This window comes from Drosophila biarmipes, chromosome 2L (assembly GCF_025231255.1).
Source record: "Drosophila biarmipes strain raj3 chromosome 2L, RU_DBia_V1.1, whole genome shotgun sequence".
Classification (NCBI taxonomy): Eukaryota; Metazoa; Arthropoda; class Insecta; order Diptera; family Drosophilidae; genus Drosophila; species Drosophila biarmipes.
The window spans coordinates 84,450-101,105 of NC_066612.1; the positions used below are offsets into that span (position 1 = coordinate 84,450).

A 16,656-nucleotide genomic window follows, 5' to 3' on the forward strand; every position below is an offset into this window, starting at 1 on the left:
CGGACACCAGGCGCTCACACACACGCACCAGCGCTCAAAAACAGAAACAAAAATCGTGTAGGTGTGCAATACAAGCAACAATCAGGCAGCACGCACACCATTGCCGGCCAACGAACAACGTAGGTGAGGCGAGAGCAGAGAAGAGGAAGAGTACAGTAAGACGTCGGCGCGTAACTGTGTGCGTGCGGGAGTGCACTAGTATGGGTGGGTGGTGAGTGTAATGGCAAACGGCAGCAACGTTTGTTTCGCTCAGTTTTATTTCGTTTTCTCGTCGCAACGCAAGTGCTGGTGAAATCGGTGTGGCAAAAGTCTATTTCAAGTGAACAGAGCTACTGCACTGCTCCGGACCGCTATTGTAGAGGTTCGGCGCAACTGAAACACGCCTGAAAAGTATTGAAACAAAGAGTTTCAGGGGAAAACACATTTTCCTCAAAATCGTAGCATAGCGAGTGCGGACAACGTGAAAAGAAGAAAGCAAAATGTGAGTTTGAGAGCGCGATCAGTCTCTGTTCCTCTCTCTCCGCTGCGGACTTGCGCTCTTTGCCTTCAATGTTCAATTCAATACAGTTACAGTTACAGTTTGTTATTATTTGTTTCCCACTCTGCCATTTGTTTTGCGCGCTCTCAGAGGCGACGACTTTCTCAAATTCGCACTGCAAATGTACATTTTGTGAAGCGAAGTGTGTGCAAGGCAAGCTGCATTACAGATGGCAGTGTGTGTGGACTCGGCGTGAACGCAGCGCGCGATTTACCCCGCAACCGTGGGAGCTTTTAACAAATGCAATTCGTTTTTTGGCAGCGCCATGTTGCGTGTGGAGCTGTGATTTCGGGGACCCAAGGCGCAGCGTGGGACTCCGAGCATGGATGCCCAGTTCGAGCACTTGTGCCGCATTTGCGCGGCCAACACGAAGAGCAAAACCAATTCCGTGGTCGAGAGTGTGTTTATTTTCAAGACACAGGGCCTAAAGGATAAAATCTCGAGACACCTCTACTTAAATGTAAGTAAATGGAAAGGAGGCTTGATCGCGCTACGGCTAATTTAGTACGGGCCCTGGAAAATACCAAAACCTCTGCACCCCAGCCCTGGAGGTCACCACTGAGCGCAAAACTTGAACAATTAAGCTGCCCGGTCTCAGTTGAATCAGCTGGCAGACTTACGATCCCATACGGTCAATTTCAGGTGGCTGAGGACGATCCCCTACCCAAGGTGCTTTGCAAGTCCTGCTACCGACAGGTGGAGGCCACGGCATCACTCTCGAATATAGCCAAACACACTCAGCTCGTGTTCCGCGACTTTCTACTAAGCACATTGGTAAACTAAACCTTTGTCTTTCGCTTTGAAACCCTAAAGCTCACCACCGATTCTAATTTTCAGCCAAAGAATGCACGGGAAGCAGCTGCCGCTCGGATAAGCGTGCCACCACCAGCCCCCCAAATTCCATCCCTGGTCGAAGAAAACCAAACACATACTGATGAATTCCGTCCCATCATGCTGAGCCGGGTGCCGGAGACCACCATCACAGTGTCCAAGCCCCAGGCGGGCGGTCGCCCGAATGCAGAGCCTGTGGTGGCTAGCAATGCCAGGGAGACACATCGAGAAAACCCCTTGGGAACTGCATCCTTATGCTCTGGCATTGGCAGAGCTCCCGGAGCAGTTAAGAGCCCAACAGTGCCAGGACGACGCAACAGCGTTTTTTTGGATACTCGGTACGGCTCGGCTCCAATGTCGATAGCGCAGCGTTCTATGCAGCATGTTCCCTCATTGGTGCCTCTAAATTTCGAGGCATTACCTTCAAATGTCTCGAAGAAGACTCCAGACACAAACCTATCTCCGGCAGGAGTAATTAACTTCATTCAGACACATGGGCGCATTACAGGCAGCGTGTCTGTGGCTGGAAAGGACGACAAAACCGGGACCAGTAACCGAGCGGACACCAGAAATGTGACCACACCATCCGTTTCTCCCACTTCTAACGTAGGCCTCGCAGGATTGCCCAATCTGGCCAGTAATGTGTTTCAGCAGAAAAGTAGAAATCTGAAAAATACACTGAACAACATTAAAGCTATGCGAAGCGGACAGGTGTCTTTGCTTAAGTCGGCGCAGGATAGGAATCCTGTCGATGATATTAGGCCACTGGTTACAACTACCATGGTGCCTCAATATGGAGGGGAGCCTTCGGTGGAAGAAGCGCTGCCGGAGCACATGATTTTTGCTGCTCCAAAGAAGAAACGAGACGATGAAGAATTTGCGGTTCAAACGGCTCCGCCAAAGTTGAAGAAAGCTATGCCAAGTGGAAATAAGACCATTTCGGCGACACTTGACTTAACTTCATCGGTTGACTCGCAAGCTTTATCCCCGACAAAATCGATGCCCATTGTAAAAAGCCTCACTGATGCAATTTCCCTTGGAAGCGTTATAAGGGACCCAGACTTGTTGATGCTGATTCTCAAGGCACTAAAGTGGCCAGTCACAGCAGAAAATTGCGACGAGCAAATGACTCGTTTAAAAAGTTCAAAGTTTGCTGTTATTATGTCTGATAACAACCTATTACAGGATACGGATCTCACACAACTTTTGGGTCCGTACTTGGCCCCCATGCTGCCGGTGGTTCAGCCACAAGATCAGCCTTCTCGTTCTTTGGCTATTGCGTCAACATCCACGACCACTTCCTTGCAGGCTGCAAAAGACGTACTAAAGCTGGCTGATTTGTCCAGCGCAATGCCTTACAAACTGCCACCAGAAACGTCGGTTCAGTTAGTGCCTTCCAGTCCTACGGAGCAGGAGACTCCGCCCCTGCGACACAAAAAGGCAGTTAGCGTTTCAACAGTAAAACGTCACCAACGAAAAATGCGTGTTCGCGAATTATCGGCTGGGGATATGTCGAGCACAATAACGTCAGTGTCAAGTTCAAATGCAGCTCGCATTTCACAATTTATATCAAATCCAACCGACGCGCATAACGAGGCGTTCCGTCGGCGTCGTAGTGCTTCAGCCAGCGTAGTTAATTTGGAAGATATTGTACTAGTCGAGCCACAACCTCCATTAGAAACTGATCCACAGACTGCGGAATACGTCGAGAACGACTGCTTTTCGCAGCAATCCCAATCAGCTATAACTACAGGACCACGACAAAATTTTAAAAGGCGCAAGGCTATCATTCAGTCTTTAAAGAAATCTGAATCCACAGCGCGTAAGGAGGGCGAACTTTCTAGTATAAAAAATCCGAAAGATGTATGTCCAAGTACAAAAGCAATTGTATCAGGGCAATCAAAGAAAATTATTTCCGAGGAGGAATCGGCCATTAAAAAATCTTCGAGTGAACCTTCCCAAGCACCCACAAGTACTGTTCCAGAAGCCACATTCGACCCCAACGCTATTTCCACAAGTGCGGAAGAACTTCCAAAAGTTGCTGAGACGGCCTTAGATAATGGAGCCAGCGAGGGTAGTGATGATAGCAAAGCAGGCTCGGTGACCAATCGCAAGTCGGAAGTAAAGGCTGTACTCGGGCAGAAGCTTTTGGAGGCAATCGGTCTCCCTCAGCTTGGAAAGGACGTAGCGCCTGAGAGCTCGCGCGATACCCTTAGAAGCGCGCTGAAACGCTCTATAAAACAGGCTCAGGAGCAACAGCGCCAACTAAAGCGTGGCAAGCATGAAGAACCTGTAAAGCAGCTAGCTGATTCTACGACTAAGCTAAGCGCGGCAGAATCCGCGGATGAGCATAAGAAAGCCATTGCTGAACGAGAGCTTGCTTTGCTGAGTCGTGGGTCAAAAGTTGGGGAAGAAAGCAAGATTTCCGTTAAGGAGTGAGTTGAACATGTTATTATGTGTAATTGCATTTTAATTCTTTAATTCCTTACCAAATTTCAGAGACAAGTCAGAACGGACTGATGTTAGTTCTTCCTCATCTCGAAACCGCCGAAGTCGCAAATCAAAGACAGATGCTACAGTAGAAGATTCTGGCGATGAAGAAAAAAAAACCAATAGGTGGGATGAAGATGACGACTTGCCATTGAAGACAGATGCTGAAAAAGCTTCGGAACGGAGTAGCAGCAGCAGCAGCAGCAATCGTCCGACGCGCACCAGTAAAACGTTGTCGAAGTATTATAAGGGACCATCTCCTAAATCACAGCATGCCATGGGAACGCGCTCAACACGGCAGCGTTGAAATATTGTTTGCCAAAAGCAAATCGGATTTTACTTCACGTATAAAATATGTGGACTTAATTTGGAAAAAATTTAAAATACATAGCTTAAGTCCCTTTATGATACAAGTTTAACTGTGTACAATGTACACGCAAATTTAAAACTATTTTAGTTATATTATCCTTACATTAGCCGTTTCTGGAGTTCACAAACCGTACAGAGTTCAGAATAGTAAAACTATTTGAAAATGTAAAAGTTCTGAGATACGTCTAAATATGTATATCTGAAAATTATCCTGCACTAACGTACTTCTTGAATTTTTGTATTTATACAATGTAGTCTATACACTGTAAACTTAAAAGCTAAAATATGCTCTTTAGAAAGCTGATCGGAAAATATTTGAAAGGATAAGTTTTGTGGTTTAAACGCAATGGTATTTTACATAAGCAGCTTAGCTTAAATAATAATTTTGATTTCAAGCCGTCCATGTCGATTACCAATTCGGACAGAGCTTTACAACAATGTACATATGTAATGATAACCACTGAAGAATTCTTTTCTTGATGTTACACATGTTTTTCATGTTTGCAGTCCATAAACTGATTTTACGTAAGAAAATGGGCCCCATTTGAAAAATGTTTCTTTTCCTTTATTTCTTTGCGCTGAAACAAATAAAAAATATATCTTTTTCTAACTAGGGGGACAAATTAATAACTTGCAATATGAACAGAACATTTAGTGTATTCCGTCAAAAGACAGAGATGTTCATGCTGATGTACATACGAATGTATGTTTACGAATGTACTCATTCACACCGTGGTGTCTGACTCAACCGAGTCATTTGATTTGATGAGAATGTGCAAAGCAAAATATCAGTTCAAAAAGCCTCGCGACGGGAAGCGGTTGTTAGAATTGAGCAAAGCTAAATATTTTTAGCCTTAACTTTCCCACTAATTCTAAGAAAGAAGGAAGTGTTATACGCTTTTAATTTTTAATTTAAGTATTAGCCTCCAGCTTGGGATTGTTTATTAGGCTTATCGGTGAACAATTGCTTCGGTGACCGTCTGATAAGAGCTGAGATATTGCAAAGCTGATCGGCTCCACTCTTCCGAAATCACTTAGCCCCCGGGGTCACGATGAGTTGCTGCTGCGGGAAAAGAAAACGTGGCGAGGACGAGTCCTATCAGAGGTTCAAGGACGAGGATGTAAGTTTCTGGAAATTCGCTCTGGTGATTCGCCAGGTTTATGGTTCATTATTGGTGACGAATCGCCCAAGGCCGTTATCGAAGCTGGCAGGCGAACGCCTGTACTGATATAGAGATACCTACATATGTGAAGAAGCTATGTATTTGTGCCATATATACAGGCACCCACGCACCGCTACATTTGTACGCGCAAACAACGCACGTTATCAAAATCGAAAAAGCTATTTTGGGGTCGATAAAAAGTTTTGAGCTATGGCCCGGTGGCCTCCGCATAAAACCAAATTCAGAACAGTCCGGGCACAAGCACCCGCTATAGGCACACGTAATTGGCGTCAGGAATACCACACTGTCAGTATCATCACATCTCGTTCATCAGTACGCGCTGAATTCCACGCGGAGAGCGAGAGAGCCAGAGAGCGTAAGCTTGCCCAGAATCGCATCTGCATCGGGTAAAATCGGTAACCCCATGTTTAATTTGTTAGTATGACGGCGATAATACTCCTGGCCTGCCACTCTGTACGCGAGCTCGTCGATCTGTCAGATGCGCTGTGGCACAACGCCTTCAACATCGAGCGAAGTTTAAACTATTACCGCATCAAGCGCCGCTTGCAACTGTTTCGATTTCACTGCCGCGAGTTTTGGTTGCGTCAGTCCCTGAGTGACTCCGTCTCCATGCATCGGAGGACGGACATCGATTTTGCAGCCGTTGAGGCGGGTGCAGAATGCACGGATAGAACCTTCGACGACTCCGCGAGGGAGCTGCACGCAAGATTCCAGCAGGCGGAGGGCCGACACCTAGCGCCTTTGGACTGGGACATCGAGGTGGTGGATGGAGAAGAACTCAAAGTACGTAATCGGAACACTCGAGCGCTGTCGCTGTGTCATCAACTGGGTGCTTGGCTTCCAAATATTGTCTAGTTTTCGAGCTGGGGGAGGCAGTAGCACATTCACATGTTCGTACACATGCCTCTCTTTCTGCGTCTTTGTTTTGACATTTAGCGTGCTCCCCAGTAATTCCAACGCTTCGCGTTGTTGGGAGCTTTTAACAGCTGTTCGACACAGTCGCCGTTCAAAAAGGTGGCGCGCTTGTTCGGTTTGCTTGGCTTCCAGTCGAGGCAAGCCTGAACATAGGCAGTTTTCCGTAATTATCCAGTGTTATTGACACATTCTTCCTAAGCGATAAGCTCGACACAAGCTGAATCAGCGGCTCAAGCGCCTTGTATTTGTATATAGTTGTTTGCCCATCTGTTCAGAGTCGGTGCAGTATACAGCGACTTTTGTTGTACGAGTTCAAAGAGCTTTCGGCGTTGTCATAGCGGTGTAGTTTCAATTCTCTTCGAGCGAATCATTCGCGAACGACATCGAAAAATAATAACAACGTCGAAATATCAGGCTCTTTACCCAAACTAATTTGGTAGACAACCTTTTATATTTATTTTTCCGAGTTTCGGAAGATTGTAGGCAGGTTTTCGTAGACGCAAAGATGTATATTCCACAACTGATAAAACAAAGACACTGAGAGTATATTATTTACTTGCGCAGTGCCTTAGCTCGAGAGTGTTTTTAATGTTCGATGTACGGTGAGGCATGTAATGAGCAAGGACGATGTTGAATCATTATTTACTGTGTAACACAAAATATCGTTCCCCCAAACAAGCCCAGGTCTGCGATATAAAAATCCATACTTTTCATAAGACGGGATTTCCTTTACATAGTTCTTGGATATTTTTAAATACTACTGAAGTTATAAAATGTGCCTTAGGGTTTTGTGTGAGAAATTGCTTTGCTGTTGTCCTCCGGCGAAAAATGGTGGCTTGAATGAGGTAAGCATGAAGTGAAAACATTAGTGTTGGTTTTGGTCTTGTTTAAGAAGTCAAAAAAAGTATCGTACGTGCGTGTATTTATCAATTTAGTTTGAACTTGAAGTAGCGCCGTACACGATGTTAGCCTAATACGTCAGTAGGCCCTTGCTTTTCTATATTTTAAACTGTTTGGAGTTTCAAAAATGTTGTCTTTCCTTGACATTTACCATGAACTGGCGAGGCAATCCTCCACTACTGTAAAAAGACAAAACTGGGTGTATTATATTTTAATGCACATTGCACATTATAGGCCTCATTTTACGACTACGCAGATCCAGTGCCAAAGTACTTCAACGATCAAATTGGCCAATTGAGCGAAGGGGTCAGTTTTACCGTTACTGGAAGTCTAGCGGTAAATTGTGAGAGGTAAGCTTAATAAACAAGTGTATGACGATTATTATAAACCTTTTGCCTACCCCCTCAGGTTCTCCATCAATCTTGTTCACAACAACGAGACTCGAGATGTGGCGCTTCACATTAATCCGCGTTTGCCACAAAACTATATTGTCCGTAACACCAAAGTACAGGATATATGGGGCAGCGAGGAAGTCTCCTCGGCATTGCCCTTCCTTCTTACTCGCGGCGATAAGTTTTCTATTCAAGTGCTTGTTACTGAGGCCTGCTATATGATATCGGTAAACGGTCAGCATTTTGCAACGTACGCTCATCGCATTCCTTATAGGAATGTCAGCATTCTGGAAGTCAAAGGAGATGTTGGCAACGTGGAAATGCAGCGAACTTTGGTCTTAAACTATCCTCAACGCTTACCCGAGTCGGGGGCGAAAAACATTGAGCTCCATATAAACGACGAGATTGATGAAATTGACGCCAGTGTAGAGGAAACTGTCAAAATACCTCATGAGTGGTGCCTTATTGGCGCGCCGACCACACAGTCGGAAAGTTCGCCCAAGAGTACCCACAGTTCAAATGACTTTGGGCTTACCTTGCCCTACTATGGAGCACTGCCGCCAAATTCTTTGGTCGAAGGTCGATGTCTGAAAATTGAAGGGCGAGTGCGCCTGCTCCCACACTCCTTCTACATAAACTTACAAAAGGGGCAGGACATTTGGCCGCATCCAGTCGTAGCATTCCACCTCAATCCACGCTTTTCGAAAGCGAGCAGCGGTGCCATAGGCAAGGCGGTGGTGTGTCGAAATGCCTGGTTTGACGGAAGTTGGGCACAAGAGGAACGTTCGGAGTTTGACACAAACTTTCGTCCCGGCAGACCTTTCAGTTTGGTCATTGTGTGCACCAAAAACTCCTATGAGGTGTATGTAAATCGGCAGTTTATGACAGATTTCAAGTATAAGGTCAGCCCTTCGTTGGTGGATACCGTCTATATACAAGGAGATGTGAAGCTGTGGAATGTAACGCTGGAACAGAATCCCCTGGTTAAGGGCAAAAATGTACGCGTCTATCACAACCCTTTGTACACTGATGAGTATTAGTTAACTGTGACTAGGCATCAACAACCAACGTAAATGGTTTTATTTCTTTGTTCTTGTTTTCTCAGTAATTAAGCGACAATAATTAAGTGATAGGCTGCTGTTTTTCATAATTTCTAAACAATGTAATATTTTGTGTCAATTAAAGTTACGGGGATATTACCCGGTTTCTATTATTGTAAGCTGTGTGTACTTATTTAAATCTACTTTTTGGTTTAACCTTATAACCAGCACAGTTGCGTTTCCCATAACGTCAATTTATGTTTCAAGCTTAATATGTTATCCTTTTTTATTTTATTACTGTCTTGTACAAAACTAATTTTTTCAATAACACACAGACGTCGGAAATAAGCCAATTTATGAGCGTTTACCCAGGAGCTGGCACCGTAGCCCTCAGGCGGGCCATGGATGCTATGTCCCTGTTCTATGAAGAGCGGTCAGCGGCACATCGACGGAAACACTTTAAGGTGATTCAATGTCCCAGGCCGGGATTGTGTTTCGTCTTTCATGGAATGATACTAAGTGCATGCGAGCATTTTGCCATCGACTTTCTCACAAAACAAGGAAGTGAAACATGCGAGGACTGCGATGTGCTGCTTCAAATAGGGTCACGGCTTCCCCAAAACTATATTACACGAAATTCACGCCTTAAGGGAAAGTGGGGCCCCGAGGAGAACTCATCATATCTTACGTTTCAACTAAACCGTGGAAAGTCTTTTTGGATGCAAGTCTTACTTACTGAGGAGTGCTTCTTCATTTCAGTGAATGGATATCATTTTGCGAAATATATTCACCGAATGCCATATCGTTGGTTGGAAGCTGTCGACGTGCTGGGCGATGTCTCCGATATTGTTATTGACACATACTTTGTGTCCGAGTACCCTATACGCCTAACCCACTCACTGCCACAGCCCATTCCACATTTAACAAAAAGTTTCCGGGATGAAGAGAACATGGAAACCGAATGGAAGGTCTTATCATCTTTAGCAAAGATGTCATCTAAGAAGTACCTGTACCAGCCGAGCCTACCCCTTCCCTTTTATGGAAAGCTCTTGGAAGATGTGGCCCTCGTAGAAGGACGTGCGCTTCGAATCGAAGGTCGGGTACGTTTGATGCCCCAAAGATTCAGTATTGCGTTTCAGAAAGGACAGGAAATTTGGCCCCAGCCCACAGTGTCGTTCTATTTTAGCCCATGCTTCTTGCGAAGTAGGCACGACAAAGTCGGTAAGGCTATAATTACTCGGCGTGCGTATTTAAATGGTGAGTGGGTAAACTGTACAGTGTCGCGCTTAAATACAAGTCTCAGACCAGGCGGCGCCTTTGTCATAGTAGTTGTATGCCGAGATACCTATTACGAGCTGTTTGTAAACAACAGGTCCTTGTTTCACTTCAAGTATCAAATGAAGCCAGATCGTGTTGATATTGTGAATATTCGTGGGGATATAAAGCTTTGGGAAGTAGTCATCGAGGGAAGCAACGTTATGAAAATAACAAAAGGTAGTTACAAGTTTCGCAAAATTGATTCATCGACTCACAATTACAATTTTTTTTAGGACGTACTGCTATGGAACGTGCTATAAATGCCTGGAAGCGCACTGAAATCCCACAACTTGAAATATAACGTTAATTATGTCATATTCTCTGTGTAGATTAATTAATAAGACACTTCGCAAATCAAAACTGTCGAAATACTTGTTTTACAAATTTATGGGAAGTCTCAGCCAATAGCCGCACTTTTAGAGCCAGTGTTGTATCCAAACGTAGATTTTCGATTTCATCTTTACTGAACACATACGGATGCACCCAGTATTTCTGCAATTAAAATAACTATGCGCCCTGGAGTTCAGGCCTAGGGCCCCGCGCAGCACTTCATCTCATAAATGTCAATGTAATGTCGACGTCAAGTGCTCGTCTGCCCATAAGCAGCGCGGATAGCAAAAGAAGTCTCCGCTTCCAAAAGCAGACTCCAGTCCACTGGCTCAGGCCCCTTGAAGGGCCTCGGAAACTGATTATTAAAAATGATAATCGATTAAGGACACTGTATGGCCGTACTACCAGAGTCGTTGCTGGAAAGGCTGTCCTCAATTGACGTTTATGTCTACATGTGTTTCTTAAGACAGTTGACATTGTTTTGTCATGGCCGGCAAAAAGCACCAAGCCGAAAACGTCAGGTCTGCTATTTTTCCCAAGGCTCGCCAAAGGAAGTTAAAAACCGTCTGGAAAGAAAAAAATATTATTTATTGTTCAAGTTTGTACGTGTCACGCATGCCTTGGACCATATTGCTTATAAAGTGGATTACTAAAAGACCATGTGGCGTTTGCATCAAAATAGTTATATCTTGGTTGCGCCATTAAAAAAATTCGATCCATAAACGAATACTAATTTCACATCATTTTGTTTCTTAGAGAAAGCTTGTTTTTTTTTTATAAAAACTGGTAAAATTGTAGAACTTTTACTAAATAAAATATGTATGTACATCCCACTTTTTCCTTAATTGTTACCAAATTTACATTTTTAGTTAATGTCTAAGTATTCAAAAGAAGCTATTACCGTGGTATACTTCCTAATTAGTCTGAAATGTATTATTTAAGACAAATATAATTACATTGTTTGTTTTATACACTGTTTTTTTTTTAAATTTATCATTAAAAAAGTTTTAATTTTAAGACATTTCTTTTACGTATATATTAATACAATTTGTATATGGATGCCTGAGTTATTTTTAAATTGACGGCAAGTTGCGTGCAAAAATTTGTTCAACTCTGGGTGGGTCTTTAATCAAAACAAAAATTAGGTATTCGCCCTCGGATACCGTAATTGCTTCAAAAACGTTTTGCGGCTTTCGATCTTTAGAATTGATCCTTTTGAGTTGCGAAAAAGGGCAGCTTTTTTAATGCGTGAGCATAGGGATTTGATGGCAGTCATTCCTCATTGATATTGGAAATTAGCTGCCTAACGTAAAATAATTCAATATTTTATTAACCACTAGGTTTGGGAAATATTTTTCATCAAAAAATGTTTTAGTTTTTGAACCGAATTTATTTTATTAACGTTAATCTATTGTAAAATTAGTTGATTAACCTTAGTTGTGAATGTAGGTTAGCTTATAAAATAATTTTAAATTCACTTTTGGTCTCCCACCTTTGATGAATTTTCCAACCCCCTTTCTCCTCTAAAAAAAAGTCCTTGCTACGCTCTTGGTTTAATAATTCCGATTGAACATTTACCGACCAAACGAGACCAATCAAATAACACAAATTTGGGCAGGCGGTCAGTACTGAGCTGAGAAGTAAATGGAAACAAATGCATTCGCACCAATTTACAACAAGATGTTGTCCTCGCCGGCCTACGCCGATTAGCCAGGCAGGCGCAAAATGAGTAAGGCTTATCAATATTCCGAATGTGTACTCGTGTCACACAGAACACTGCAATCAATGGCTCCGCAGTGCGGTAGCCTGGGTACATTCTAAATTAAACCTCAATTGAGGTTTTGTCCTCTGCTCCTCCTGCTTCCCCTCGGTTTTCCTGTGTCTTTGGGCTTGCCACAGCAGCTGCCACTGCCAATTGTTTGAAATGGTCAACGGAATGCAACCCGTTTCGTATTCGACGTAAGCATCCAGCGAAGCTTAATGCTCGTTGCCCGGCAGGCCGAATTGCAAACCGTCCAAAAACGAAGTCATCGAAAAATTGGTGCGTGGACATTTGTATGGAACTTGGACTGCGGACGACGCCATTCGAAAGAAGTCCGCGAAATCAATCACTTTTTGCCCAGTTTGCAGTGCATTGTGTTTATTATCATGTGTATGGGCTAATCCCATGGATTCACACTTACTGATCGCGCGGCAGTGTCAATGCGAGTTCGCACTGTCAAAATCAATTACATACCAAAGAAAGGACGGTAGCCATTTATGTGGACCCCGGGTAAGGAGGACACCTCAAGAATGGAAGGACAGAATTTATTTATAGCTATACCGAACTCAAACACAGTGTTTGGCAGTGAAAACTTCTCATAATATTTTTTATAAACATTTTTAATATTTAGTTATAAAGCCGAGCGGGTTATAAAAACATAACAATATTAATTTACATGCAAGCTTTACTAAGACTGTCCTTGCCCATTGCTGTCAGCGAGAAATTCGCTAAATGGGAAGATGCAGGTTATTTTTCCAAACAGACATTTTGAACCCTCGTTCCTGCTTTAAGCATGTTGTATTTATACCGGCATGTTTGATTGTGTGCTCCGCCAACTAAGGGACCCACGATCAGACTGGAGCACCGGCTCTCGATTTCTCAGAATATCGCCCGAGATCAATCTTACACTCGTTTGATTGCATATTTTTATATGGTAGTTGGACACATCGTTCCTTCGCATCCTTTTTCGGTGTTCGTTGCCATGCCATCCACCGGCAGCCGGCGGCGTCGGCGTCTGGTTCTTTGCTACTTTTTTCTTTTATAAAGAACGTCTTTAACTTTTCGAAGCTCATTGAAATACCAAAATTTCAGTAATTTAATTGGTGCCAGCCAATACTACAGAATATTAAGAACACGTTGGAGTGGCACTAAACAGCCTTCTAAGGGCGAGGAATAAAAGTTAGACATATTATCTAACTTTGAAGCTGATAGTCCACCTTTCTTACCATCTTAAGGTGTTTTTACAAGCTATTACTGGCTACTGGATTTGACTTGGATTAAAAAATATACCTCAGTTTTGCATAAAGAATTCACCACTAAACGACATTTTAGTTGAAATAATTAAGGGCGAAGGGGCAGGAAACAAACAAATTGTTGCTAGACATAAGGACATCTCCCTTATAAGGACCACATACATACAAATAGGACCCCCAAATCTCTTGAAGCCCTGTTTTGTGTATGCTTGGAAATACATACACATTCTCTTTTTAGTGTGACACATTTGGCCAGAATAGTCAGACAAGTGGGAGTGAGATTATGAGTGGGTCCAGCAGGGCATATTGCGTAGACATATGGCCATCCTGGCGCCAATTTATTGCGCATGCCTTAGATATCTAAAATGGTATGGGTTAGGGTGCGAATGCAAGTGGACACAGATGGCAGCAGTGGAAATACATTCAATTTAAATTTGTTGTGCAAATAAGCTACGTCACATTGTTATACGGTACTGTGTCATTTTCACTGTACTGATTGATTTATTGGGCAAACTGTTTTAGCTTAAGATATCAAAAGTTAAACGGGCTCAACTTTGTCTTCAGAGCCAAACTTTCTTCTAAAATGGAAATATGAGTTGTGATGTTTTCTGAATCTTTCAGTATCCCATACTAGCGCGCCTTGAGTTGCCCTTTTTGTTCTTCTTTAAGGGTATAATTAAGGGAAATCATATTTTAACGTTTCGTGTTCAAACCAAATAACACCAAATTTGGAAATATGTATTGGTATGTAGAACAGTTTTATGCCTTTAAAATTCTATCATGCAATCGAGTAAACAAGTCAAACAGAAAAAGTCAAGAAAGAATACGATGAATGCCGAAAAGGGGTCCAAAATGTCTACAAGCAATTTTGCGACTCTATTAACTTGCGCCAGGCGCCCAACACATTTTTGTACGCCTATGCAAGGAGGTTTTTTTTTAAAGCCGCAGTTTTCAGCGCAGGAAAACAGTGGAATCCAATGTCTGTCCTTGATCACATGAAGGATAAAAAGTATTTAGCTTTCTTTTCTCCTCCTTTCGGGGTAAGCTACGAGTAAGTTTAAAATATAATTTTAGGTGATCGTGCCTATGTATAAAAAAGCGGCTTTAGTAACTCTTCCCTGTCCATTTTGGTTAATCAAGATGTTAACCGTGTGACGCTCCTTATCAAAGATGGGTTGAAATTTAAACAAATCATCGCTTATTAGATATGAACAAATGCATCGTTTCGAAGTCTGGCGCCAAGCGACACTTACGCATTGCAAGATTGACGCCGCCAACACTACCAACTATGGTGGTACCTTCGCTTCAGCGTCTGCGCACCCATCGCCTCTCTGCCAATTTAAATTCTTGTCTACCGCGTCAATTATGCACTCGAAATAACAACAAACAATCGCAGACAGGCGGCTGTTCTTAAGGTACAGCGAATTACGTGATAATTGGCCGCCACAGTCAGCGAAGTTCCGTGAGGAGCATGTGGACAATGATTAGTCAACGGGAACTGGGTCATATTTCAACGAAACACGCGAATTTGCGTAGGTTAGTTCCACCTCGTGGCAGACCTCGCCCGGTTAATCAATGCATTAATATGTCCTTATGAATATACGATTCGAGTTCTTCGCATACATGTATGTGATAAGTTAATTTTAAATATTTTACTCGACAATTGCTAGACATACTTTTGGCATGCAATAAAGAGTGTCTGTCGCGCCGTGTCGCCTAATAGCTTTCCTTCCTTTCCTTTGTTTTATTTTTTTGCGTTTTGGCTTGGTCAACTATGGCACACTATGGCACTGCCACAAGCCCGCCAGTCTGGTTTTATTTTAAAATTGTCACTTGTGCCTTGCAATCTAGGCGCCAACCAATCGTGTGCGCGTGTGTGCCCGACGTGTGTATGTACAGACACACACAACGTATCACACTTTTTCTTAACCTCACACTTTTCACTCAGCCAAGTGAACTTTGCAGTTCTTTCTGAAAGTTGCAGGCTGTATACAAATCTTCTAAGATATTAACCCGTTAAAAGACCCTACTAATAGTGCATTGCGCATTAAAACACATAATTATTTTACTCTCTACTGATAAACTAAGAAAAAGTCAATCAATGAAATCAGAGTTTCTGGTTAGATCGACTCTTCCTCCCGGGGACCAAATCACAAATGCAAAATTACGTTTTACCTACCGTTACCATTAATCTACTTAAGAAAGGATCACATTAACTGCCGAATGGAAGCGCTTAAAATAGCCACAATCTACAAAAACCTAACACCAAGCGATTTAGCATGTAAACAAAAAGGCAGCCGGCTTCTATTTTTAGCCTTACCTTTATAACAAGTAGTAAATTTTTGGTTAATTATCAAATTAGTCCAAGCAGCATCGCTCGTGCTAATTTTTACGCATATTTAATGAAAAGATCACGCCTGTTGCTCAGCATGTGATGCCAAGACGATACGTAGTTCGGCTCACCCTCGCACCAAACCGTTGGAGGCACACGCGCAACTGGCAACCGCCCCGAAGTAGACGTTGCCCACACCTGTGACAGGTGCGACAATATTTGAAGTCTGCTATAACTTAAAGCTGCAACTACAATTGGAGGTATTTTTAGACGATATTAAAGCCAATATTTGCGCAACAATTTTTCAGTTTGCTTCGACTAAAACAACATCTCGTCACGACATGTGATGCACCGGCGTACAAAAGTTTTCTTTTCCATTTCTATTTACACAAATGCTAATTTCTACTTTGGCACCAGAAGTCAGATTAGGCCGTCCCCCGTTCCAGTTCCAGCCGTTAGCAGATGGCAATTTCTTTAATGTTCCTCGGCTGCCAAGATGCTAAACCTTACAGTCGGTGCATCAGTAAAATATAAATTAGACGAGTCCTATTTCATATGCGTGCTTTACCTTATTTAATTATTTTCTGATCATCATTGGATGATGAAGCATTATTTAGCTTTCAATTTGTAGTCTATGTTTTTAGGCAATATCGTTGTATGTTAAAACATTTAGAAAACCCATATGAAGTAAGTAATTTTACATTATTTTATTACCCTTTATATAACAATCAGAAAGTAATTTTAGTAAACTTCCAAGTTAGGCAGCAAAATTTCTCGCTTACCCTACTTTTTGATATAGTATATGTGTTTAATTTAGTTTACTTTATAGATACTTCATAGACAAAATTCCTACGTACCACCTTGTCGGAGTACGTCGTTATTGTAATAGACACCGGTATTTACGTCAGCCTGGGCAAAGTGCTGTGTGAAAATTCAAATAAATTGAAGGTAAACCCAATACTTTTATGATAGTATAATCAATCTGTTATCAGAGCTGAATGCT

The 16,656-nt window shown here is 42.6% G+C and overlaps 3 protein-coding genes across 8 annotated transcripts; all 3 read left to right on the forward strand.

Moving 5' to 3' along the window:
• The first annotated feature begins 261 nt into the window (after positions 1-261).
• On the forward strand, positions 262-4,838 carry LOC108033317 (uncharacterized). Its single transcript, XM_044093949.2, has 5 exons — positions 262-481; positions 800-998; positions 1,181-1,312; positions 1,376-3,804; positions 3,869-4,838. The coding sequence occupies exons 2-5, from the start codon at positions 861-863 to the stop codon at positions 4,164-4,166; spliced, it is 2,997 nt and encodes a 998-aa protein (XP_043949884.1). The 5' UTR covers positions 262-481; positions 800-860; the 3' UTR covers positions 4,167-4,838.
• Positions 4,839-5,060: 222 nt separating this feature from the next.
• LOC108033269 (galectin-9) lies at positions 5,061-8,838 on the forward strand. 6 transcript variants are annotated; one of them, XM_050885738.1, is made up of 4 exons: positions 5,399-5,767; positions 5,832-6,195; positions 7,462-7,577; positions 7,636-8,838. In XM_050885738.1, the coding sequence occupies exons 2-4, from the start codon at positions 5,833-5,835 to the stop codon at positions 8,657-8,659; spliced, it is 1,503 nt and encodes a 500-aa protein (XP_050741695.1). In that variant the 5' UTR covers positions 5,399-5,767; position 5,832; the 3' UTR covers positions 8,660-8,838. The 6 variants fall into 6 exon arrangements, with proteins under 6 accessions (XP_050741698.1, XP_050741695.1, XP_016963028.1 ...); XM_050885740.1 differs by lacking the exons at positions 5,399-5,767; positions 5,832-6,195 and adding exons at positions 6,427-6,934; positions 7,012-7,172; XM_050885741.1 differs by lacking the exons at positions 5,399-5,767; positions 5,832-6,195 and adding an exon at positions 5,061-5,349.
• A 53-nt stretch (positions 8,839-8,891) lies between these two features.
• Positions 8,892-10,345, forward strand: LOC108033310 (galectin-9). The gene is made up of 2 exons (XM_017107587.3): positions 8,892-10,153; positions 10,210-10,345. The coding sequence occupies exons 1-2, from the start codon at positions 9,016-9,018 to the stop codon at positions 10,275-10,277; spliced, it is 1,206 nt and encodes a 401-aa protein (XP_016963076.1). The 5' UTR covers positions 8,892-9,015; the 3' UTR covers positions 10,278-10,345.
• Positions 10,346-16,656: the final 6,311 nt, after the last annotated feature.